Source organism: Manacus candei, unplaced genomic scaffold, assembly GCF_025592945.1.
Source record: "Manacus candei isolate 608988 ecotype Guabito, Panama unplaced genomic scaffold, ASM2559294v1 h1tg000025l, whole genome shotgun sequence".
Classification (NCBI taxonomy): domain Eukaryota; kingdom Metazoa; phylum Chordata; class Aves; order Passeriformes; family Pipridae; genus Manacus; species Manacus candei.
The window spans coordinates 6,901,257-6,924,774 of record NW_026138073.1 but is presented as its reverse complement, the minus strand read 5'-3'; the positions used below and the strand labels follow the sequence as shown (position 1 = coordinate 6,924,774).

General features: G+C 47.0%; 1 protein-coding gene and 1 long non-coding RNA gene across 6 annotated transcripts in view; one reads left to right on the top strand and one right to left on the bottom strand.

Annotated features, from left to right (window-relative positions):
- ADAMTS9 (ADAM metallopeptidase with thrombospondin type 1 motif 9) overlaps positions 1–21,472 on the bottom strand; it is an 83,511-nt gene extending 62,039 nt beyond the window's left edge. For 3 of the 5 annotated variants that reach the window (XR_007904718.1, XM_051788735.1, XM_051788738.1), the window contains exons 1-11: positions 20,873–21,472; positions 20,364–20,752; positions 18,961–19,123; positions 5,605–5,891; positions 4,551–4,634; positions 4,327–4,448; positions 3,882–3,922; positions 3,656–3,761; positions 1,538–1,684; positions 523–664; positions 202–309 (exon numbers count right to left, since the gene is read on the bottom strand). Coding sequence is in view for 4 of the 5 variants with exons in the window: in XM_051788735.1 (XP_051644695.1) it covers positions 202–309; positions 523–664; positions 1,538–1,684; positions 3,656–3,761; positions 3,882–3,922; positions 4,327–4,448; positions 4,551–4,634; positions 5,605–5,891; positions 18,961–19,123; positions 20,364–20,752; positions 20,873–20,966 (1,683 nt within the window). In the remaining variant the exon portion in view is untranslated. Of the gene's footprint in view, positions 1–201; positions 310–522; positions 665–1,537; positions 1,685–3,655; positions 3,762–3,881; positions 3,923–4,326; positions 4,449–4,550; positions 4,635–5,604; positions 5,892–17,496; positions 17,622–18,960; positions 19,124–20,363; positions 20,753–20,872 lie in introns of those variants that run through there. The other 2 variants (XM_051788736.1, XM_051788739.1) reach the window with 2 other exon arrangements.
- Positions 20,688–22,218, top strand: LOC127471663 (uncharacterized). The gene is made up of 2 exons (XR_007904723.1): positions 20,688–20,934; positions 21,716–22,218. It is a non-coding gene; the product is annotated as an uncharacterized LOC127471663 (long non-coding RNA).
- Positions 22,219–23,518: the final 1,300 nt, after the last annotated feature.

Below are 23,518 nucleotides of genomic sequence, written 5' to 3'. Positions count from 1 at the left end.
CAATTTTAATCACATTATCTGGGCTAGAGATGATCCAGGCACAACAGGCTTAAAACACACGGAGCTGCTTTGGGCTTCCACCCTTGCAGTCAGGGCTGTACCCCACACAGCTGGCTCTGGGATAGGATGATTTTGACTGATATGCTTAGCTGAGCCCTAGGAAATACAGCTACGAGGCACAAACCACCAGGTACTACAGACCTTTCCAGGCTCACATTCTGTCCCATCGGCCCAAGGCGTGTGCTGGGTTCGACATCCCTTGTGAGCACCATCCACGTTGATACACCAAAGTCGTCGACACTGCATCTGCTTAAATGATTGAAAAGATCAAAGTATTAAGTATGAGCCACAGGCCTTACCAGATAGATGATTCTTTATGAAATTATCCCCCTAGGATTTATCACTAACTCACAAGCTTGACAGTAAGTTGATGGATTGTGAGCCTGCCATTCATTCAACCCCAAGAGACCTTATTTTGCTCTGGTAAAAACAGGAAAAAAAAAGGTGCAAAATTTCACTTACCATATAGGGGCACACTTGAGATCCGGGTCCAAAAATTAACTCACATTGTTTGTTGACATCATAAATCAGCCCCGGGAGCTGCTGAGGCAACGTGTAAGTTCTTGATGAAGGTTCATCAAGCAAACACTCTCCATAACCAGTGCTACAACACAAATCAGAAAAATGGTGTTAAAACAGGAGGCAATGAGATTAAATCCCATTGGTGTTTGCCCAGATTAGCCTTAGGGCAGCTGCACACCACATTTGCCATATTTAACAAGCACTACAAGAGCTACTGCAAACTCAAGCACAGGAGGGTATGTTACTCATCCACCACCACCCCCGTGCTGTGACAGCAACCATCCACCACAGCACAGTCAGCTACCCTGGCAAAAGCATTTCTGAATGTGCACAACCTGCATTTAGTTGCTGAGCAAGCACTGGTACATTTTTATAAAGAATTCAGAAAGAAAAATCATTGATTAGCAGAACTGCCCAAGGGACTGAGTTCCTGGATTTGCCAAAAACACCATTGTGGCTCTTGTTCTGTTCCACATCAGCACACACAGGAAGACATCACGGCAAAATAGGTGATCACTATGCATCAAACTGACCCGTGGGCTCCTGGAACGGTGTTCCCACCATGGATTAGTGCCAGGGCTTTATCTTGACCTGTGGAGCAGAAAGGCAGATTCAATCTGCCTTCTAAAACACAGCTCCGTATCTGGGCCACGGGGCTTGGAAAAGTCACTCTTCAGGTTTGAGGGGCACACACAGTCCTTAAAAGCAATATCCATGTGGGAAGACTTATTCTTCCCTATCGAGAGGCCGGTCCTTGCCAGCCTATCAAGAGGCTGAACCGGCAGGGACTGGATGCCAGGGGTGCATTCCTGCTCTATGTAAAGGATGTGTGCACACACAAATCCCTCTGATTTCCTCTAAATGCTGCTCTCTAGGACTTCAGAATTACTGAAGAACTCCACGGGACACATGCACATGTAAAAACAGCCCAACACATGCATATGCAAGGCCTTACTCCAGAAATTCAGTGATGTATTTCCTACTGCATTTTGACCACATCCAGGGATTGGTGTAGAAATTCAGTGTTGGTGCCATGACGTGCTGTTGATTTTTACCCCCATCTTCCTTGCACTTAAGATTGTCATCGTGTGGCATGTTAAAACTAAGAGAAAAAGAGCAGAGAAGAGTAGAGTCACTTAAGAGTGACTCTTAAGTATGTCAAGTATTTAGCATAGCAAGAGCAACACTGTGAACTAAATGCAAGCAAACCCAAGAATTTTTCCTAGATATGCTGCTGACAGATATTACAAAATAAAAGTATTAATATGCACACATTCACAAGTGTCAACAAACATTGCTTAAACAGGGTTCCCAGCACTCATGTGCAAAAAGCTGTGCAGCACCCTGCTAAGCTCTCCACACCGTGACTGCATATATTTAGCCAGACAAATCCTCAAGGGAGCCTGGAGCAAGACGCAATTCCAGCTGCAGTTTCCTGTTCAGCTGATGGTTGCTATCATGCAGACAGGCTGGAGTCTGGCTCCACCTTCATAAAAATGGCAAATACTCTGGAAGTGAGCCACAGAGCCAGGAGTTGATCTGAAGGAGTAAGTTTCTGAAGGAGATGAATGACTTGAGCCCACCAACCACTGCTGGCTGAAGACCCTCGGGCACACCGGCAATACCCTGTGTGGGATGCGAAATGTTTTCTAATGCTGTTGAACGCCTTGGGCCATGCCGTTGCCTAAATAGCCTTGCACCAGGGATAGACTTGGCTCTTACATTTATGTGGCAGGTTTACAAAATGCCATCAAGCCTTGATATCAGCAGAAATCCAAGCAAAGTTTGCAGCACATGACATCTTGAAGAATGTGGTAAATACACTAACGGAGACAGAACGGCTTAAAGCACTGTGCTGTTTGAAGTGGAGAAGGGGAAATGACCTGGTGTGATCCTGTATTCCAAGGCTGGGGAGTTTATATTCCATTAACATGACTTCCAACAAACCACCTTTACTCTCTATAAAAGGGCACAGAGGCATTTCCTGCTTTGGAGCACTGCTAACCCCTCCTGTAGCTGCCCTGCAGCTATGGGGCAGCATTAGTGAAGGAATTAGCCACAGGTTAGGTGTGGGGAATGCCAAACCTTTGGGGACTTTCTGTCAGGAAGTGTCATTTAAACAAATACTACTGTGGTTAAAAATAGAGTCTCAGCCAGCTCTCTGTGAAGAAAAATGGAGTTTAAAACAATGAGAGATCTGTTCCCAAGTACTCAGGCATCCCACACTTACAGACCCCCACTGCAAACCAGGCGTGAGATGGCTTGGGACTGGACCAGCTGCCTAAGGGTTGTAGCCACGGGGTAAAGGACTACATGATCTAAGATGATTTTTCTCAGTACCTGTCTCAAAAAATGTCAAAATCAGTTAAAAGAAATTTTCACTGGAGGAGGTATATCTTGAATGACAGCATCTCTGTTGGGGATGTCCAGCAGCACAAGACTTTCCCTGGGAAACAGTTCAGGAGGTGGGTCAGGCTCACTTATACAGCCCCATCACCTCCTAGATGCCCTGGGTAAATTCCAGCTTCACACACAGCTGCTGCACTGCCTTCAGCAGCACCACACGAAGCTGTGGGATGAGCTGTGGCAGGCTGAGGACCTGCTCTCAGAGGAGACTTCAGTCTCAAAAGGTAGTCAAAATGTGCCTGTGTCCCTCGCCTGGGTCCTCCCCAAGGAGCACCTCCTAGCTCCAGCCAAATCCTGGCTAGTCCCAGTGGCTTGGCTAGGACACCATGTCTGCTGAGGCAGACTCTGCTGACATCCACATGTAGATATGAGAAGACACAGTAATAAGGGACATTTTGTTAGCTCTCGTCCCTTGCTTAGGTGCTGCTTGGGGTACTCTGTCATTCATCCTCCCCAAAACATGGACCTGTTGGTTTTGCTGCTCTCAGATAGGCTTTGGAGCACCCCACAGTTTCATCTTCCTCAGTGGTGCATCTTCTACCCAGGTACATTTATCTCCTCTCAGATAATTAGGCTCAGCAGGTACCAATTCCCAGCCTGGCTGGCAAGCCCTAGTTAGCACAAATCTCGGGCTATTTAAATGTAAATGTATTTACATAAAACATACACATGGCCAAGTTCATGTGCTATTGTGAAGGCAGTGCTCAGTCCATTATCTTCACTAATTGAACAGCTCCTGTATGGGTCACAGACTGTGCCCAGCTCTGCCAAACCTAGGAGAGAACAAAGAGGATTACAATAGAAAAAGAAATGTCACCCATGGTTCAACAAAGGCAACTAACAATGTCACTACAAAAAAAGTTGCTAAAAGACAAAGAAAAGGATTCTCTTACCCAGAGTATCACATTTGTTGTGCGCTCTACAAATATCCTGTCTGAAAGCAGAACAGACCTGACACATTAATTTTCAATGCAGCAGTGAGTTAAGGTACAAGTACAATAACAGCAGTCGAAACCAACTATTGGTCCTTCAAGGGACCTTCTCATGCAGGTTTGCCACATCATCCAGAGTCCAAATTAACCCCCTACCATAGTCAGAGTTTTTTCATCTTATGCTGAACCCACGGGCAGACTTTAGACAGTCCTGAATCTCTCAAAGTCATCTATTGCTATGGTGGACACATCATCCCAATTTTGCTCACAGTTACACCACTCCCACGATTGGAAATGTCCTTACACCCACATCAAAACCTGAACATTTCCCATAGCTGGATGTGTTACACACTCACAGTCTCTGACACACGACTGGCTACAGTTGTTATGAGAATATTCACCACACCTGGTAACAAGCACAGCTGTATCATGTTGAAGGTGACTTCCTTCTGGGTGGTTCTGGGATTGCTGCCACTGGCAGAAGTTTTTTAATGTAGTTTGGGCGTTGTAAGATATTGCAGGACCATCCTGATAAGCAACACACAGAAAGCAGATATTTTAATTATTCATCACAATGCTCACTACAAATGCCATTGCCAAACAGAAGGTGAAGAAAATCACTTCCATTACCTGCTCATTATGTATCACGACCAATTTCACAATAACAATATTAATTAAATTTCCAATGCTTGGATCTTTGTAGATAGAAGCCACCTGTTGCAAAAAGCAATATTCGAAATTATTGCTAACATTCAAGGAAACAAACAATTAAGAGAGCACAATCATGTTTTCCATTTTATAACTGTTTTTCTCCTGAGCTGCTCTTCTACCCCACTCAGTGCTCTGATGCTGTTTGGAGAGACCTCCTGCCAGAAGCACAATTTTAGAATGAAACAAACCTGCTGGTATCACAGAAATCCAGCATTTCCTTTTGCTTTATCACACATTTCACTAAATTACAGGATCATTCTGCTCTGACATTCAAAGACCACCAACCAAGACTGTCAAAAGCAACTTTCTCGAGTGCCTGATTTTGACATGGACAGTTTCAGACCACATATTCACTGCACATCTACCCTCAAACAGGATGAACATCCCTCTAGTGACACAACTGTGCAGGATACCCCCTTCCAGTCACTCTGCATCTACAGAGCTGCTTACTTGGGGACTGCACGACTGCATCCTAGTACCAGCAGCTATTAAAATGCTTGTCCTCAGCCTGGAAAGCCAACCCTACAACTATGCCAAGGATCAAGGTGACCACAGGCTTTTTCTCCTTGCAAGAGCAAGGGAGGTGAGGCAACTGCATAACCTATAGCATCAGTCCCCTGGAAGGCACAGTGCCCAAAGAATCTTTTTAAATTCAGCTTTTTCACATGAATTTAAATAAAAAGAAGAGTACACTATGTGGACTAAAGGGCCAGTGATATTTCTCATGCTGCCTGGCATTCAGAAAGATGGGAGAGGTGTGGGAAGGATTAAGAAACATGATGGGTCTGGGAAAGAAGACTCCAACCAATATTTCCCAGCCAAATTTTACCAATTTTTACTGTAATCCCAGCATTATCTCCATGCCTAGCCAAGGCAAACTAATGGCGTTGCACACGAATGCAGCAGAAAGGGGCTCTGTGACCACTGGAGAACGATTTGTGGGTGGATCTGCTCCCCCTGGTTGAATACTCACTATTGACATCAGTGTTAAGACGTAGTGCTGCAGGTTGGCTCCATGGTAGGCGACCATCCTGCTGTCAGCCACCACCATCACCTCCACAAACCGCGGGTAGGAGAGGAACCGCTTCGTTCTCTTGTGGCTCTTCTTTTCACCGACGGTCCCAGTCTTGTTGCTATCGCCAGAAAAAGAATTCACTTCCAGGCTGTGTTTCAACATCTCCACGTCAGATAATATGCTGCTTTCTGCCCACTGTCTTCTCCAGTGTTTCCGCTTGTTCTTTTTGTGACTGTGCTCATGATCTATGGTTAAAACACAGATAAAAACAAAGTACGTTCTGGAGTGAATAAAATACCACATGTACGTTATGTCAAAATACCTATTATTACTTCAACAAAGAGTTAGCAGCTAACTGAAAGAGAAGCATTCTGTGGAAGCTCACCATGTAATCCAACATCCAAGGCTTAAATTTCAGAGTCATCCTGGGGAAGCCACTGGCACTTAGAGGTGGACATTCCTGTCAAGGCTTCCCTGCAGCAGAACTGTCTCCTTGCCCGTGCAGGAGGGATGGAGCCTGGTGATGGTAATTAGCCACCACAGCGGCCGTGTGAGGATTCTGGGCACGTCCAAGGTGGCCAGGAAACCACAGGAAACAAAGGTCCAAATCCTGTATTTCTAACTCAGGCATGAAGGACGGCAGGATTTGGCCTTCATAGTGAAGCAATTATATATGATTTATTTCTGTCTCTAACAATAACACGGCTGGGCTTCAGTTCCCCCCCTCCCTTTATTATTCTGTGCTACAGGAATGGTAAAGGTCATCTAATAGCACAGCTGCCACTGGCAAAAGAATAGAATTCAGGAAGTTTCACATATACTGCTTTTGATATTCAATTAGGCCAAACATAAAAGCAGCCTGAAAATATACTCCATGCTGATACAAAGACGACAAAGTGAAGAGGGAGAACAGGCAAATAAAACATATGGAACATGTACAATTAAGATTTACCATCTGATTAGTATGTAATTATAGCATTATTTAAATGTAAGAGCAAAATCAGTCTTATTTGATGCCACTTAATTTTTAATCAGTTCATCATAGGAAGTAGCTAATTGAATGTGATTCATCCATGAGAGACTGTTCGTTTCTGCATTTACTATAAAGCCAGATCTGAACTACTCATCTACAACTCCAGGCTATAACCCTCACGCTCTTTGTAGCTTTAGTTTAATTTCTTCACGGTGGTGAAAAATATCAGATTTCCGTATCTGACCCACTGAGTAGGTTAGAGGAAGCATAATATTAGGGAACAAAGGAATATTCAATGCTCAAACAAGATTGAAATGATAGGAAACTTCTTAGTTATTTTTCCTGGGTAGTTTCCTTTTAGGAATAGTTGTAATAATTTCCAAAAAGACATACATTCTCTAATATCTCGGCAGGCAAAGGAGATCAGCCAGCTTCTACCTATGTGAAAAAAACTATCCTTTTGCCCTACGTGTAAATAGGCAACAGAGTATTTAAGAACTAAATCCTGTTTACTGTGAACTACCAAAGTCCTATAAATTCTTCTTTCTTGATATAGTCCAGACCACCTTAATACAGCAGAGAGTCCACAGTTATTTGAGTAAGAATTCAAGAAAGCCAATGGCATTTGTGGTTATAATTGGATTGCCCTAGTTCCTCTGCTCTAATCAATGCCCTTGTGTTGGCAAGGTTGTGCTCTCATGCTGGCACAGCTTCGTGGGCAACCATGACATTATCCTGACTCATTCAGTGCCAATCAGTGTGAGAAGCCAACTATGCATACAAATAACTTAAAGGTGAGAAGAGGACCAGACTGAGGAGAAAGCGCTAACCTCAGTCCTTCAGCCAGTTCCCCTCGTCTCTGCACCCTCAGCCAGCCACTTGATTTTCCCCTTTAAATAACTAACTTCAAAAAGGAGCAGGTGCTCAAGGAAAAGTGTGTTAAGGATGAGGAGGTGCTCAGCGAGGCTCTGAGGACTGTGGTGTGAAGCCAGAGCTCTGTACCATCCTCTACCATGGCTCCACAGAGCCCCAGACGGGACAATGAGGCTCAGGTGCCTTCTTCTCTGGCCTGCCTAGCAGAGGGAGGTTAGATGGCAAAAGAAGAGGGAAACACAAAGGATTCTTTGCAGACACCTATTACACAGGAGGTGTATAAAAGAAATTAACTGATATTCACTGGGCTTGCAATGAAAACCTGCAGCTGGTATCGCACACAAAAAAACCCCAACAAATCCACCCATAACCCAGAGAGACCCACATGAGATGCAATGTCTGGTTCCAAGAGCCCTGACCTGACCCACCAAGCAGGAGAATCAGAGCCCAACACAGCCAGGTATGCCCAGCACAGAGCAAAAACTACCTTCCTTTTTGTTGTAGAGATCTGGCACAGTGTCACAGAGTCATTTAGGCTGGAAAAGACCCTTAAGATCATCAAGTCCAATCATTAACCTAATGCTGCCAAGTGTCGGTACAGTATCAGTGTTCTTCCCCCATCCAGCACACAAATCAGATAAATCATCCCTTCAAAAACATCGTACTTTTTTCCAGGCATGATGCCACTCCAGCGCTTGGAGCATGTTATTTGGACAGGTCATGTACTGTGTGTTTGCCAGCCTGGTTACTGGAAAACCAGGCACCAGTGATGTGGAAGCACTGCTCACGAAGCCACTCCCGGACTTTGATAGTAGTGAGATGTTATCTTCACCCATCTTTCTTGCATATAACTACACTCAGAGACGGTGCACATTCACCTGTAAAAACCTGAATGCTAATGGCTGTGCACTGCTCTCAGCCCATCCATAAAACCCCCACATTAATGGAAGCTGCACACAGGCACTGCCAGTACTCTGTGTACCTGATGCTGGTGATATCCCGCTCCACTACGATGGTCACAACAGCAGTGCTCTGACTGAATGGTGCAATGTGCTGCCCTTTCTTTGATCAGACAGAAGTGAAAATCTCTCACATTACACAAGACAACTGCAATTTTACAGCTACAGCTTCCTACTGCCACACACACCACCAAAAAAAAAGGGTGTAATGTTTTTTCCAACTTGTTTTCCTTTTTTTTCCTATTGTGTTAACATATTAACAGAAATCAAGAAGAAAAATGGTTTGCTTGGCAGGCTCTCAATTCCTGCAATGACCTGAAAAACATCTACCTACACATGGCAGTAATTGGATGGGTTTAAGCAACAAAACATTTTTTTTAATTTGCAGAAAAATCAAACCCCAGTGAGTAGACAAACCCTTTAAACTATGCAAACTACAGATCAATAATTCAAGTATCAGAGGAGCCCATGCACTGATTCAACAGTTCACATTCATTTGAGAGGTGGATAAAGGCTGCTGGCATAATGTCCATTTTACTGCATGCTTTACTAAGACAACCTACGCTATTTCCACTGTTTTTAAAAGACCTGTATGTGTATCTTAATTCTTTTTCTGCTTGGTTTCTCCTTTGTAATGTGGGACTTAAAATAGAGACCAAATTCTGTGACAGGGATATTCCCTCCCGATGGCATCTTCCCACTCCTGCTATTTATTTTTGCTTGTGCAAGAAGCCTCAGCCCAGAACTCATTCAGCTGATTTATGGATGATTCCTGCTGGTTAATGTACTTTGGATCTATCACAAGAAAGAGGGCAGGGAAGACTCTGGCCCTACCTGAGTACTTTGCCTGCATGAAAGGGTGACAGGGCAGAGTCAGGAACCGCTTTTGAAATAGTAACTATTGTTACATTAACATCAAAGATTTAAAGAAGGAACAATACCTTAACCCAACAGTTCTAATCCTTTCCATTTCTACGTTAACTTGTCCTTGGAATAGAAAGCAATTTGCTCAATTAAATAAGACATGTAACAATTCAAGCAATTCCAGTTCAGCTCCAAGTTCATAAGAGTTGCACATAGCAGGGGAAAAAAAAAATGTAAAAGAGAGAGAGAGAGTAAGCAAGAGAGGGGCAAAAGAAATCTATTCCTTGAGCTAAAAACATTAACATCGTCTCCCTGCTAGAAAAGGAGTGTGATCCTTTCAAACCAACTCATGACAATAACTTTTCTGAATGTGCGACCTAGGATTTCTAACAAAGTTTGCCGCTCAGTGGTTGGCCCACAACACTCCTAGACCTGCTCTGATCCAGCTGGGCAGATGAGAAAACTATCATTTGGAAGCTAATTATTTATTGCACACCCCCATAAAGCAGATCAAAATTCAGCTGAGCTCCCTCAGGGCAATCAGTCAGCATGTGACCCATCTCCCTTGACTTGGGCAGGAGCCCCAGCAGCAAACCCTGCCCAAATGCATCGGTACAAGTTCCAGCTACAGTGGCTGGCTGGAATTTACTGCCTCTAGCTGGTACAAAAGCAGCTGTCTAAGTGACTGCCATCATTTGGAAAACAGAGGGGAGAGGCAAAATGGATTTTCCTTCATGCAGAGATCAGACTGGCTGAAATCAAGCCAGATTTTTAGGCTCTTCCTGCCAGGAAAAAGGATGGAAGCTGGCTCCTCTTTAGGACACAAACAGGTCCTAAGCTGGACCAAAGGATTCTTCTAGCCCTGGCTCTGTTTTAGTTCTCTATCAGTATGTTTTATATCTCTATCTACCTTTCAATATATCTCCAGATATATCTCAGATGGATTTGCATGAGGCCAAATTCTCACCTCTGTTACTGTGGGGGTGCTGTTGTAGCAAGTATAAGCCAGAGCTGAACACACCTTCTCCGACAGCAGCTTCACAGACAACAGCCAGGGATGGAAACAATAACAGGGGACCAGCTGTTCCCTTACTCTGTACCACACTGATATGACCAGTTCTATGAGCAGGACTAATCCTGCCTTCCCTCTGGATAGCTCCTTGACTGTGCAATCAGAGCTGCTGCTATAGATGGAAAGGGAAAACAGATTTTATTGACAGAGATGAGATAATGGCCTACATCAGAAGGGAAATGAAGGATCCAGGCCAGCTGGGATCCAGAGAGAAAGATATTCTGCACTAAGGGTGTAAATGAAAGTTTGCTCAATTTCTCTAATCTGCAAACCAGAAAGTGTTCAACTTTTAATTAACCTGAACCCACTTAACAGAGACCAACTAGGGTTTCAACCTTTGTCAGCAAGAACTGCATAAAACTGCACAGATCAAGCTTTCATGGTTGGAATAATGGCAATGCAGTAAAATATCTGCACTTTCACAAGTGCCACTCTTAGAGCAATACAAAGGAGGGAAGCTGTGATTTCCCCATGTTGTTCATACTTTCCTTTGAATTAGGAAACAGTCTGGTCTCAGAAGAGTTCCCTCCCAAACTGTTACAGGAGGATCAAAATCTTGGGCTTCTAAGAAGATCTCTCCTTTGCTACCAAGAGAAATACTTGCATGGATGAATCATAAGCCCTCATGAACCAGGCACTCCTGCTTGTTAACTTTCTCACCCTTACTCCACTTTGAACTTTGCACATACTCTTCAGTAAGTGGTTTCCTAAGTGTCCAGATGGAGCAATGTTCAGGTTCTCAGACAGGTCCATGTCTAGGAGCACCTGCTGCTGAAGTCAGTCCTACATGTCAAGCCTGGAATTTGTGTTTGCAATATATAAAAATATTAAGGCCAGAAAGCACGGCTACATAGCTATGAGCAGTTCAGACTGGCACGAACCATCACTGATGGAAAAATCAACAGTTCCACCCCTATTCACCCACTGCAACCTCTGGTGGCTTTGGCTATAGACACCTCAGCCTTGGAGGTGCCAAAGCTCAAGGTGATGCTGAACCCTGATGTCTCTCAGGGTGACCCTGCATTTCTGCTTACTTGAACCAGAACACTTGAGAACCACGAACTTGCAGTTTGCACCAGTCAACTTTTCTCAGTAATAAAATATTCTCTGGTTTGTGCCATGCAAACACCAAAGGCCACACATACTCTAGACACTTCCTTTCCTGATGATGAATATCAGAATGCATTCCAGCCTAAAAGACCTTTTTTCTGCCTAAGGTAAAAAGTTGTACGTGAAAGCTATCAATTTTGCACAGTAGACAGAAACTAGATTAATGAACAAAACAATAAATTGTGCCTTTAAGAAAGGAAATACTAACAGATGAGCTGAGCATGTGGCAGAAAATGATTCAAATCATCTTATAGGCAAGATAATTAAATAAGTGCGCCTCACCACTGAATTGGTACAACATACAGTGCTGAAAATTACTGCAAACCAGTTCCATAATTTACTGGTTTAGGAAAAAAATGAAAAAAACCCAACAGTTTTGTAAAATGGCTAAAAAACCACACGCCAAAATGACCTTGAAATTCACCCTGACCTCGCAAGGGACTGTTTTCTAAAGTACATCCCAATGTTTTTACCTGTGAGCAGACATGTCTGAGCCAGGCTGTGGGTCAAACTGGTATGAATACAGGCACACTGATCTACTCTGGTGGCTTTTCAGCACATCAGGAAAACAGCCAGAGCTGCTGCCTTTGGCACTGCCTGGGCTAATGGGACCTATTTGTCTGCAGATCTCTAGAGGTGACACTTGCTGAGCCCTATTTCTGCCTTGCAAGGCGCCTGAGCACCCAAACTCCCACACTTGCTTGCTCTTAAAAGGCAACTTTCAACACATAACAGTCACAAGTCCACCAACATGTTAACCCCACTTGTGTCTAGTGATACCTATGAGGTACCATGCCAACAAGAACAACACTGAGATCACCACAATGTTGTACTGTCACTCAGTAAAAGGTAAGAAAAAATATCCCATTAGAAGGAAAGAAATTGCCCAGCAACTGGCCACAGGAATGCTGGCAATGACAACACAGGCACGTGGGAAAAGAAGTCACAGAACAGTCAGTCTATTTTCAGTAGTATATGCTAAAGGGAACAGGCAGAAAGCATCAGTGATTCCTCCCTGCTTCTTCCACCTGCCCTTCTTCAGTGGATGTCCACACAGATGAGGTAAAAGTAGACACAAAACTGCAAGTATATCCATTTTGATTCCAGGAGAATAATATAACTCTGTTCAGTTACCACGTTTAACTTGCAAAACAATAACCACTCAATAATAATTTGTTTGGTCACAATTTTAGTCTTACTCCTTTAGGGTGCCAGATGGATGCTTAATACATTTTCAATAAGGAATTTTAAACCAAAACCAGTTATGGGAGCTGTGTCCTTGACTGCGATCAATTTTTTTAACTGAAGTCGGTCTATTACCTTATTTCACTTGCCAACATCACAATATACCACAAACATTACAGACTGATCCCTTCCCCAGCTCAGCATGGGAAAAGCTTGTGCTTGACATCCCAGGCCCATTTGATCAAGTACTAGTTGGCTCTTACTGTGCTTTTACCTCAATAGGATGCCAGAAATAGAATTAATTACATTGGCATATGGGACTTGTGACATAACTCTCTCCTTTGCTGTTTTTGGGAGGGAAGGAAACCTGAAATAATTAGTATCTGACTAAAAATTACAATTCACTTCCTTAAGATGAGAAACTCTTCTGAGGGAAAGAACGAAGTCAGTGTTTTACCCGGAGGCCAAAAGCAAAGCTGACAGCTTAAACAGACTTTTGAAAGAGCTCAAGGATTGCTCAACCTGGAAGCAAAGGCTTAGGAAAACCTCCCTGCAAACATTCTGTAACCCTGAGGTTACGTGACACCCAGCAGTACAGAATTTGCCTGAAGACCTGCCTGGAAACCAGACACCTAGAATGTGAAATTCTGCTGGATGAAGGAGTTGAAAACAAAAAAAAGGGACACAGTTGGAACCAAGACAAACAGTCCAAAAGAAACAGCAAAAATACAAAAGGGCTCTAGACCAACAGCCAGGCTGCAAAGGATCTGTGATTTCACCATGGACCACTCACAAGAATACAAATACTGAATCCTGTGGAAAGGGAATTCAAAGTTTTTGCCTCAAAACTGCTATAAAATAAACATAAAGGGTCTGTAGAAGGAGTAGGAAATTTTCCACCCCTGGCCCCATTCTGCTCCATTGCCAATTCTAACACTGAGTACACACCTTGACCCACGGCAAGAGCTCATCCCCTTCCTGCACCAATGAAAGGCCATGCTTCATGGAGAGGCTTCAACCACGGTGCCAGATCTCCAACACATCCTCCCCCGGGTCTCCTGATAACACTCTTAACAAACCCATATCCCGGCAACCTCAACCTGGCCACTCCTTCCCAAGCACATGGGAACACAGTGACAGGACCATCTCCTGCTTGTGCCATGGGTTCACCAGTAACTTCCCATGCAGCTGGGTGGCATTAGGAGAGAGATGACAACCATCTGTATGAGCTGAGCGGGTTGGTGCTAATTATCAAGCAGAAACAGGATCACAGTCATTGAGCTGGCAGCACCAGCCATTTGGTTGCTCAAGACACAGGACAGCAATCCTCTGTTCTGATGGTTTCCCAGTGTCCCAGTGTTCAGTGGGAAAGGTTGTTAAAAGTTACTACGAAAGTGTAATCTATTACAAATTACTCATTAATGCAACTGAAAAATCGGTGACATATTACTGATTATGCCACTGGTCCATGTCTAGGAGCACCTGCTGCTGAAGTCAGTCCCACATGTCAAGCCTGGAACTTGTGTTTGCAATATGTAAAAATATTAAGGTCAGAAAGCACAGCTACATAGCTATGAGCAGTATAGTACAGTATGATTATGCCAGCTCAATAGCAAGACTTGGTTCACACTGCTGGTTTCTCTAATGCCTCTTAGGAACCCTTCTCAGCATGACTGAGACACAGAGCTTCTCTCCTTCTCACCTGGATGGGTACGTGGGGCTTCCCTTTGCGGATCTTCTGTGCCTCGCCACACATGTACTGCCTCTCCAGTAGCTGAACTACTTTAACACCGCAACTGAATGCCCAGCTGCAAATCTGAGACCCTTTTGCATCTGTTTCTGTCAGGTATTGGGATGTGCTAAGCCTGGAGCCTGTGCCTTGCAGCCATCTGTGCTGGTAGTACTGGGTGGTTTTTGGAGAGCAGCCTCAGCAGTTGAGTCACTGGGCTTTCCCACCTCTGCCAGCAGCGGTGGGGGCACAGCCAGCGCAGCGCAGGTAAGACCTGCTCTGTCCTGCACTCAAATGAGCCCATTTCTAAAACCTCACCACCTCAGCACATATTGCTGCAAGGCCTCTTTGCTGGCTACAGCCCCTTGGCTCCCCTCCAGAAACAGAAACAGCTCTAATCATCTTCCTACTAGTTTGGCACCATCAGTGTTATTGCTGCTTCTGCCTGAGGAGTTTTGCCCATGGTGGATATTCCTGCTTTAAACGCTCTCATTAAGGAACAAGGACTTTGTTCAAGATCCTCACACGCAGCCCCAGAGTCCACATCTAATGCCAGCCTCGGGACAGATACAGCTGGCCAGCAGCAAGTCATGGGAGCAGCAGGCACCCACTATACATTTAGTCCTTGGTTTATTCATCTCAGACCCAAGTGAGTCTTGAATATAAAAGAATTACGAAAAATGAGGAAAGAACAGGGAGGTATTTAACTAAGGAAGCTGGGAAGGAAATGGGAAGTGCAGATCAGCAAAATGAAGGCAGTTGGTACAAAGAAGGAGCTGCCCAATAACGTTCATTCGTGAGTTCTGCACCAGGGTCACAGAAAATGCTGCAAGGAATTTGCAAAGATTGGAGCAATAGCTGTGCAGGCAGCAGAAGTGGGGCAACAAAAAAGCCCAGTTCTCACAATTATACTCATGGACACAGGGGAATTGTGTCTCAGTGGATGTGAAGGCCATGTCTGTCTCAGAACAAGGGGTGGCTGACAGGCAGAATGATTGGGTAACATTCAGTAAAAGGCTAAAGCTATGATAAAACCCAGCAAAACTGGAAGAGAAGAGCTCCAGAGAAGCCAACAACAAAAACACATATACAAATACATCAACAACAGAAAACAAAGAAAATGAGAGAAAGGAGAAGTAGCAGAAAGACACAAGATACAGAACAAGAGATGGCCTGAAGTAGTTTACTCAGGTGATGACCAGAGGCAGTGTTCTGTTGGCACCTGGAGCTGGACATCTCTCTGCAAGACCAAACCTTCAGGGTTTCACGTGGAAACCAGTGGGTAGGGCTAACTGGCCTGCTCCTGGCAGAGTGTCATACTGGATGGGGGGCATGGAGAGCTGCTACCAGCCCCCTGAAGGCGGCCGGCACGCGGACACGGCTCCCTTCGCACCACAGGATGCAGCTCCGCGTCTTTTATCACTGGAGTCAGACTGTTCCTCTGCGGGGCGCAGGAAAGCTCCGTGCTCCGGCTTCGCAATGAGCCACTTCCTTTTTTTTCTTTTTTTAGGATCGCAATTTCTTTTCTCTTCCTCCTCCACCTCAAAAAGGCGGATATTTAATAACTGGGATCGGAAGAGCCTGCTATCGTGAAGCGATGGGTGGTAGCGGTGCTGCACCTAGTGACATCACACTGTCAGCCCGGCCAAGCCTTCATCCCGTCAGGGCTATTCAGTGCAACACAACTAATCACTCTGCCAGATCCTCGGCCAGATGACAAATTGATTCACAGCACTAACTAAAAGAAGGGAAGGAGAAGAAATTGCACCATTTCCTATGACTGAAACTACATTAACCTGTTACCCCAAGGAAAACTTTGTCAAAAGTTTTTATTGCGGTGGCTGAGCTATACGCCAGACGGCTGAAGTGCATTGCCAGAGACCTCAGTGCTGTGCTATGAAAGTTCATCTGCAGAGCACAGTTTGCATTCGATATCCATCAGTGTTCAGAGGAAAAGGATCTTTTTTCAGAACATCTGCAGAGTATCTTGTATGTCAGAGGACCTAAAGCTGTTATCAGAAACTGCTAATTAAAATGTAACAAAAGCAAATACCTGTTTTTCTAAGCTGACCTGAGGACGCTGAAAACTAAAAGTAAGACCAGGGAGACTGCTGGAAATGAAAGCTTTTACTCAATCTGTCAATGAATTCACAAGGGAAAGTTTCCTGGAATACTGCAAGGAAGTCTAGAATTACATCATCATGGCAAGGGCACACCAGCATGTTGCTTATTAATCATTTCCAGGAAGCAGGAAGAAGACTATCAGAAAGTAATTTTTAATAGTACCACTGCCCGGCAATGTGGGCTCCCTTGCTCACTGCAGGGTGGGTACCTCAGATTTCCCGCGCATGAATTTCCTCTTCAAGCGAATTTCCACCCCTGCCAAAAACCTGTGGTGCAAACACACCATTTCACACGTTCTTCTGACAAAAGACTGGATTCACACAACGTCCCACAGCTATGACTAATCCTAAACTCTCATGAATCCACTCTTCTCTGGTATGAGTGAGAGATGTACCCTGTCCCAAACAGTGAGTGCTGCTAGATTTTGCATGTTCACTGCTGCTCCAAAGAATGAGACACCCTCACTCACCAGACATAACCCCAGGGAGGACACCAAAGTTCAGCATTATCCAAGCTGCCCTGAACTCACTCCTTAAACAAAATGACCAAGACTTGTTCACCATACACGTATGACCATAGCATCATTCCCTTTCAAAAGCTTGGACAGTGGTAAAAAGGAGAGGCAGAGATGGAGGGAAAGAAAACGGGAGGACAAATAAGATCTCATGCCTATCAGGAACCTTTAAGCTTGTATTTGAGAGGTGAGACCTCCTCCCTCCACTGCATGAAGCAACTGAGCAGAGCAAGAAAACAAAGGCAAATGAGCAAAGCATGTTGGAAAAGAGGAGGAAGAGATATACACCGTGTAGGTAATACCACAGAGAGAGTATTATTCTTCTGGATCACGATCCAGAAGAATAATAGCCTAAATGGAAGCTATGATACAGTGGGGTGAAATACAGCACACTGTTACAGCAGCACAGTCAAGTCCACAAGCCAAAGTCAGAGCCCTCCCAGCTACCTTTGATTCAATGAGTCCTGTGATCTGCTGCTCCGTTCCTCCAAGGGCTACTGATGCAATGTGCCAGATTCCGTGTTTCTTTCCAACTGTTCTGAGTCTCCTGCATCTGATCTCAAAGAAGGGAGCAGAAACAGCTGGAAGAGAGAAACCAGAATGGCATAGTCCAGCAGCAACCCTTGGAAGAACAAACAATGACAGCCTTGTGAGAGGTACCATTGTACCCCAGCACACATGCTTGCATGTGGACTTGTATCCACATGTCTCCTAGAAGAAACACGTGTTGCTAGTGCTCTGGCTGGTCACAGAGCATCAGAGCATCTTCTGACTTAGCATGATCAGTGCAAGCTGAACAGACTGACAGCTCAACAGCACGGCCATGATCCATGGTCATGGGTGCCAAACAAGTCACGCATGCTAAATGCATCCTAATTTTGGCACCACGCTTCTCCTCCAGTGATGCTTTCACTCCCTGAGCAACTCCACCTACTTTGCAGCATATGAGCAGCTTGCAGCCCGTGCAAGGGGACCCAGTCAAGGTCTACTCTGTTTAGGCTTTAAAGTTCCTGAAGATCTAGCTGCAGGCCAAAGGAAGAGGGCAAAACAGCAGGTGAAACAGGAGACTAAAGGAATAAGCTTCTTCAGAGAAAATTTAGGTATTTGCTGCCAAAGGAGAGGATTAGTTGTGAACATCAGGAAGTCAACAAAGCAGAGAACAGCAGGAGGCCACTGCAGATAACAGGGACAGTAGGAGCAAGGCTATTGCTCATGAAGGCCCGTGAAGGGGAGATAAAAAGGCCTGTGCTCTTTCATATGTGCAAGGACTAGAAAGAAGGAGTGAGGAGGTCATGGAGATGGTGGTGGTGGAGGAAGGGCCACAAGGAAAAAGAAAAAGCCTTTGAAAATGAACCGTGAAAAAGTGATTAATAAGGGAAGAACTGTTAGGGTTGGTGTTAGGACCTTCTCATTTCCACTAGAAAGAAAAGACATGCAACAGCCAGATTTGGGGAGGGAAAACCAGGAGCACAGCAAGACCAAGACAGAAGGATGTTATTTAAAGAATAGGAACAGAATATCAGACAGGGAGCAAATAAGATTAGGGTGGTTAGGAATTACCATGGACGGTTAGACAGGAGAAAACAGAAAACAAGTTTTAGAGGCTCATAGGATATTTAAGGCAAGACAGCCCAAAAGATCTCTTGCCAGCCTTACAGCAGGGATGAAAGGGAAACCGGAACATTTTTCCTGACCGCAACTTCCTTATAGCCAATTACTAGAAAGCACAGGCGCACCACATCTCTCCAGGACAGCATTACTATCACGAGCCCAGTCCTAGCGCACACAACACCATTTCTGGAGGGGTCCCTCAACTCCACATCTCTTCTGTCCCACACAAACCTCCTGCCTTTTAGCTGCAAACAGCACTTTTAAGTGCCAAATCATCAAGGGCAGTAACAAAACGAGTACCTGGAGTATCGCAAGTCTGCCTGTCCCCTGAAGAGTTGGTTGGAGGTGTCCGGTGTCGGTAGACAAGATGTGGTTTATTGTGTTCTTCTTCATACTCCTGTTCTTCAAGTGACAGCAGCGGCTCTACAAAATAGTCCCCATCGTCAGACTTGAATGTGCCTAGCTGAAAGGGACCAGACAGAGGAAAAGGTGGTCAGCTTTGGGCGATGACAAACCACAGAGCAGTACTACCCCACAAAGCGAGCAGTTAACAAGGGAGGTGTGTGACTGTCCAGTTCTACAGCGACCCCTGTGAAGGTACAGGCTGCAGCTCCAAGTTTCAGTCACACCACTTGCACCCACACTGGGCTGCACTGCTTCCTGCAGTCATCCCACTGGAGCTCACAGAGAGATAATTACTAGTCATAGGCAGGGGGTGTGAGAGGGGCACATCTGCCAGACCCCATCCCTATGTCAGTGACGTTTCCAAGCCAACCCTGCCTGAGGGGCAATGGTGCTGCAATGTGCTGGAGGCCCCAGTATGACCCCATCACATGCTGGTTTCACACAGCATTTCTCTCTAAGATAGGCTTTAAACCCACACTGACCAGAGGGCAGTGTCCAGCCACTGAAATCCCTGCTTATGAGAAGACACCAACACTCCTAGTTGCACATGACTATGAACGTAGGGATTTGGTGGGCAAATAAAAGATATCCAAGGGAAAAACCATCCTACAACCATCCCAGACTGGGATGCTGGACCAGTAACTGGGAAGGAGGCCCACCCAGCCACACACACATGCCCTAGCCTAGGTACACACATGCACCCAGAGGAGCTGCTGGACCAGACAGAGCCAGCAGAGGCTTCTAGGAAGCCCCTGGGAGTGGCAATCCGGGGGGTTGAAAGGCACCAGGGCAGACTAAGAGTCAGCCCTTCCGGGAGCTTCTGCTCATCCCGGTGCCAACATCCCTGGACTGAAGAGCACCAAGCTGGGGTACCAGGCAGTGAGCCATGCTCCTGCCCCGTGGTGCCGGGTGGTCCGGGGCCGGCGCTGCTGGGGAGCCCCCCGTCACCCCCTCCGGCACTGCGGGGGCAAGTGGGTGTCTGTGCCCGGGTCCGTCGCGAATCGACCCCCGGGGTGCCGCTGGGTGGCAGTTTTTCCCCCAAAAACGGTGGAGCAGGAGGGGCTCACCCAGGAACCCGACGGAATAATAAACGCGGGGTCGGAGAAATCTCCGAGCGGGGAAAGCCGGTGCCGCCAGCGGCGGCCGAGGGCGGGGGAAGGGGCCGGTCCCAAAGCTCTGCCCAACCCTCCATCGCCCTGCTCCTCCTCCTCCTCCTCCTCCTCGCTTCCGCCCCGGCGCACCGCCCCTGGGCGCCCGGCGGGGCCCGGCCGGGAGCGGGAGCGGGGTGCGGGTCTCACCATCCCGGAGCAGAGGCTGATGACGGCGGTGAGCCGCGGGCGGGCATTGACGTGCCCCCGGTAGAAGCAGTGCTTCACGTCGGCGTCGGCCGCCTCGGCGTACAGGCGCCGCTGGTCGGCGGCGGGCTCTCCCAGGAGGCTGACGGTGAAGAGCGGGGCGATGAAGGCCGAGCTGGCCGTCAGGTTGAAGAGGAACTGCTGCCCGAAGGCGGACAGCCTGTAGTGCGCCTTGGGGGAGGCGGCGGCGGCCGCCGTCCAGGCGTCGGGGGCAGCGCTGGTGCTCCGCCGGCGCCGCCTGAAGTGGACATCGGTGGGGAAGGGCTCGCCGAACTCATTCACCCGGGTAGGAGTCACGATCTCGTACTCGCTGAGCTTCTCCAGCAGCTGGGCTGCGAGGGGAGAGAGGTGCACATGTCGCTGAGCGGGGTGGCCCAGCTCCGCGCCCCCCGGGGGGGCGGCAGCCCAGCACCCCCCACCCGCGCCCCGCCCCTCCCCGAGCACCCCCTTACCTTGCCTGGGGTGCAGCTTCTGCCTCCTCGCTCCCGTCCTCAAGCCGTCGATGAAGAGCGTGGTGAGTGCCAGCGCCAGCGGCGCCAGCTGCATGGTGCTGCGCGCTGTCCTCGGAGGAGCAGCCTTCCCCGCGCTCCGCTTCTCCTCCTCCTTCTTCTTCCTCCCTTTCCCTCTTTTTTCTTCTTCTTTTTTTTTTTTTTTCCCTTCCTTTCGCCCCTCTCTCCCCCCTCCCCGCCCCCGGAGCGCTGCCGGGGGAAGGCGCCGGAGCCGGGCGGCGTTAGGGGCGGGCGGGCCGGCGGGGCGCGGGGCGCCGGGGGCCGCGCATGGTGCGCGGGGGCGGACGGGCCGGGGTCGGGACCGACGGGCCGGGACGGGGGAGCCGCCCGCCCGCCCGCCTGCCTTGCCTGCTCTCCCTCGCTTTCCGCCTCTCCCCCCGTCGGGCTGGTGGACGGGGCGCTCCCGGGAGTCAATTTAAGGGGGCGGGCTCCATAGATCAAGCAGGAGAAAAGATCCCGCCCTTGCAGGAGCAGGGACAGCCCTTCCTCTCTCCCCCACTCCCCTCCTTCCAGCATGTCACTTTCTTTCATTCCCGACGAACGCCGAAGTCTCGGGGTTTGGCCAAGACAAGCCATCGCTGTGGCTGGACGGGGCGGGCCGGGGGGAGCCTCTCCCGGCCGGCTCCTTCCAAGAGACTTTAAAATCGCAAAGTGGCCCGGGCAGAGCGGCACCGGCAGCTGCCTGGTCTGCCAGGTCCTGGGGGGAAGAGCCACTTTGTCACTCACCGGGAGGAGAGCTGAGTTTTCTTACATAATTGATGGTTTTCCTTTCTTTTTTTTTTTAAGGCAGCTCGAAGAAGTGGACCAGTAATCGAAGAATCTCCCCGTGTGACACTTCTTTCAGCAGTTGTTTTCTTCTGCATTTCTCAGATAGGAGACAATTCAAGCAAGTTTTGTTTAGGGTTATATTTATGTTGTGCAGTTTTCAGGCACCCTGAGGGAAAAGAAAGAGTATTTCCTTATCTGAGTTTATTTTGTTTTGTTTTACTATTTGAAAGTTTTCTGTAAAAATTTAAGACATCCTTTAGAACTAAATGTAATTAAGCATTGTCTTCTACCCCTTCCTCAAACCAAACCCCCAAACCTTGGTTTAAAAGGTTTTTAAACCTTCAAAGCCTGTAGGCAAGGCAAAAGAAAATAGATCTCTGGAAGTTTGATTTGCACTTCCATAGAAAATTTTAAAGTTCTGTACTTTCTTCACTTGACTTTGGGACAAAGAACAGAAATGCCAATATTTGCTGCAGAAAAGAAAAGCTTTAAAATAAAAATAAAAATCAATTCAGAATCTACTTCTGGGCAAAATATCACCTCCTGGCTTTTCAAAACAACTGGTGAAGTCCTAGAAACCTCAACTGTTAGCAGTAAATTATTAATTTTGTATGATGAATATAAAAGTCGGAGTAAGCAAAGCACCACCTGTAAAGCTGCACGTCTTCAACCCTACAGTTGACTCTCTGGGGTCGGAGGGCTGGAGGCAGGCCCTCAGCAGTGCAGGAATCTTCAGGATTGTGGAGACTCAAGTCAAGACACCCGCGGGGCAAGGTGTAATGGCACATAACCTCCCCGTGTGGCATCGTGCCCACACTTATAAAGCGTGGTTTAATTAAAGTCTCGGATGCTTACAATAAGATAACTCACTCATATTGGCTGGGGGGTGTTGACAAAGCTCAGGTGCTTCCAGAGTGGAGTTGCCTTGTGTGCAGACAACTCTGACAGCAGTGTTGGGTCTTCTCACTGTGTCCAGCCTTCGGCCTGGTGTGAGCAGCCTGATGGCCTCTGAGTTCTGGGGACAGAGTTGTCCCCTGCTTCCACGGTGAGTGTGTAGGAGCAGTGACGTGCCCATTCTGGTGTGTGTCATCTACTGCCAGGAGCAAGTTTTCCCAAAACCAAACATGGCTGTGTCCCAGTGCACTCACCTGTTTATGAGTGAACCTGGACCAGATTTGCTTTTCTTGCTGCAAAGGGCCTGCACAGTAACATTTTCCTGTCCTTGCAGCTGATTGCTCATCCACACACATTAAGAAAGAAATCAATCCTCAGAAGAGGAGCAAGACCAAACTATTGTAAAATAACGTCAGTCTGTAAAGCCTGCCACACATCCCTGGTTTGTATGGCCTTTCCTGGCTCAGCACGAAAGCATGTGGAATTCCCATCTATCCCACACCATTTTGTGTCCCAAAAGGTGAGTCAGAAAAGGTGCCGAGGTCTTTAGGCTGCTGGATGAACAAAAAGGGGAGTCTCATAACGCCATCATGTAGCAGCCCAGGCTTCCTTCCAGGTGTGTTTTCTCACCCTGATTCTTTTTCTTTCTTTCTTTGTCTCATCAAATAAATGACTTGACTCACAGCTGGAGTAACATCTGCTCCCTGAGCTGCAGTGCTGCTCCATGATGCTTGCAGGAACACCCTGAACCCTGACCCTCTTCCAGCACCTTCCTACAACTTCTATATGTGCCCCAAAGATTTCAAACTTCACAGGAATGCAGGGTGCTTGAGCTTGGGATATGGCCCCAGAAATCATGGCAGGGGAAGGGGAGGCTGTATCCCATGCTCAGGTGGGTGTGGGGATGTATCCTGGGAGTGCTGGGGG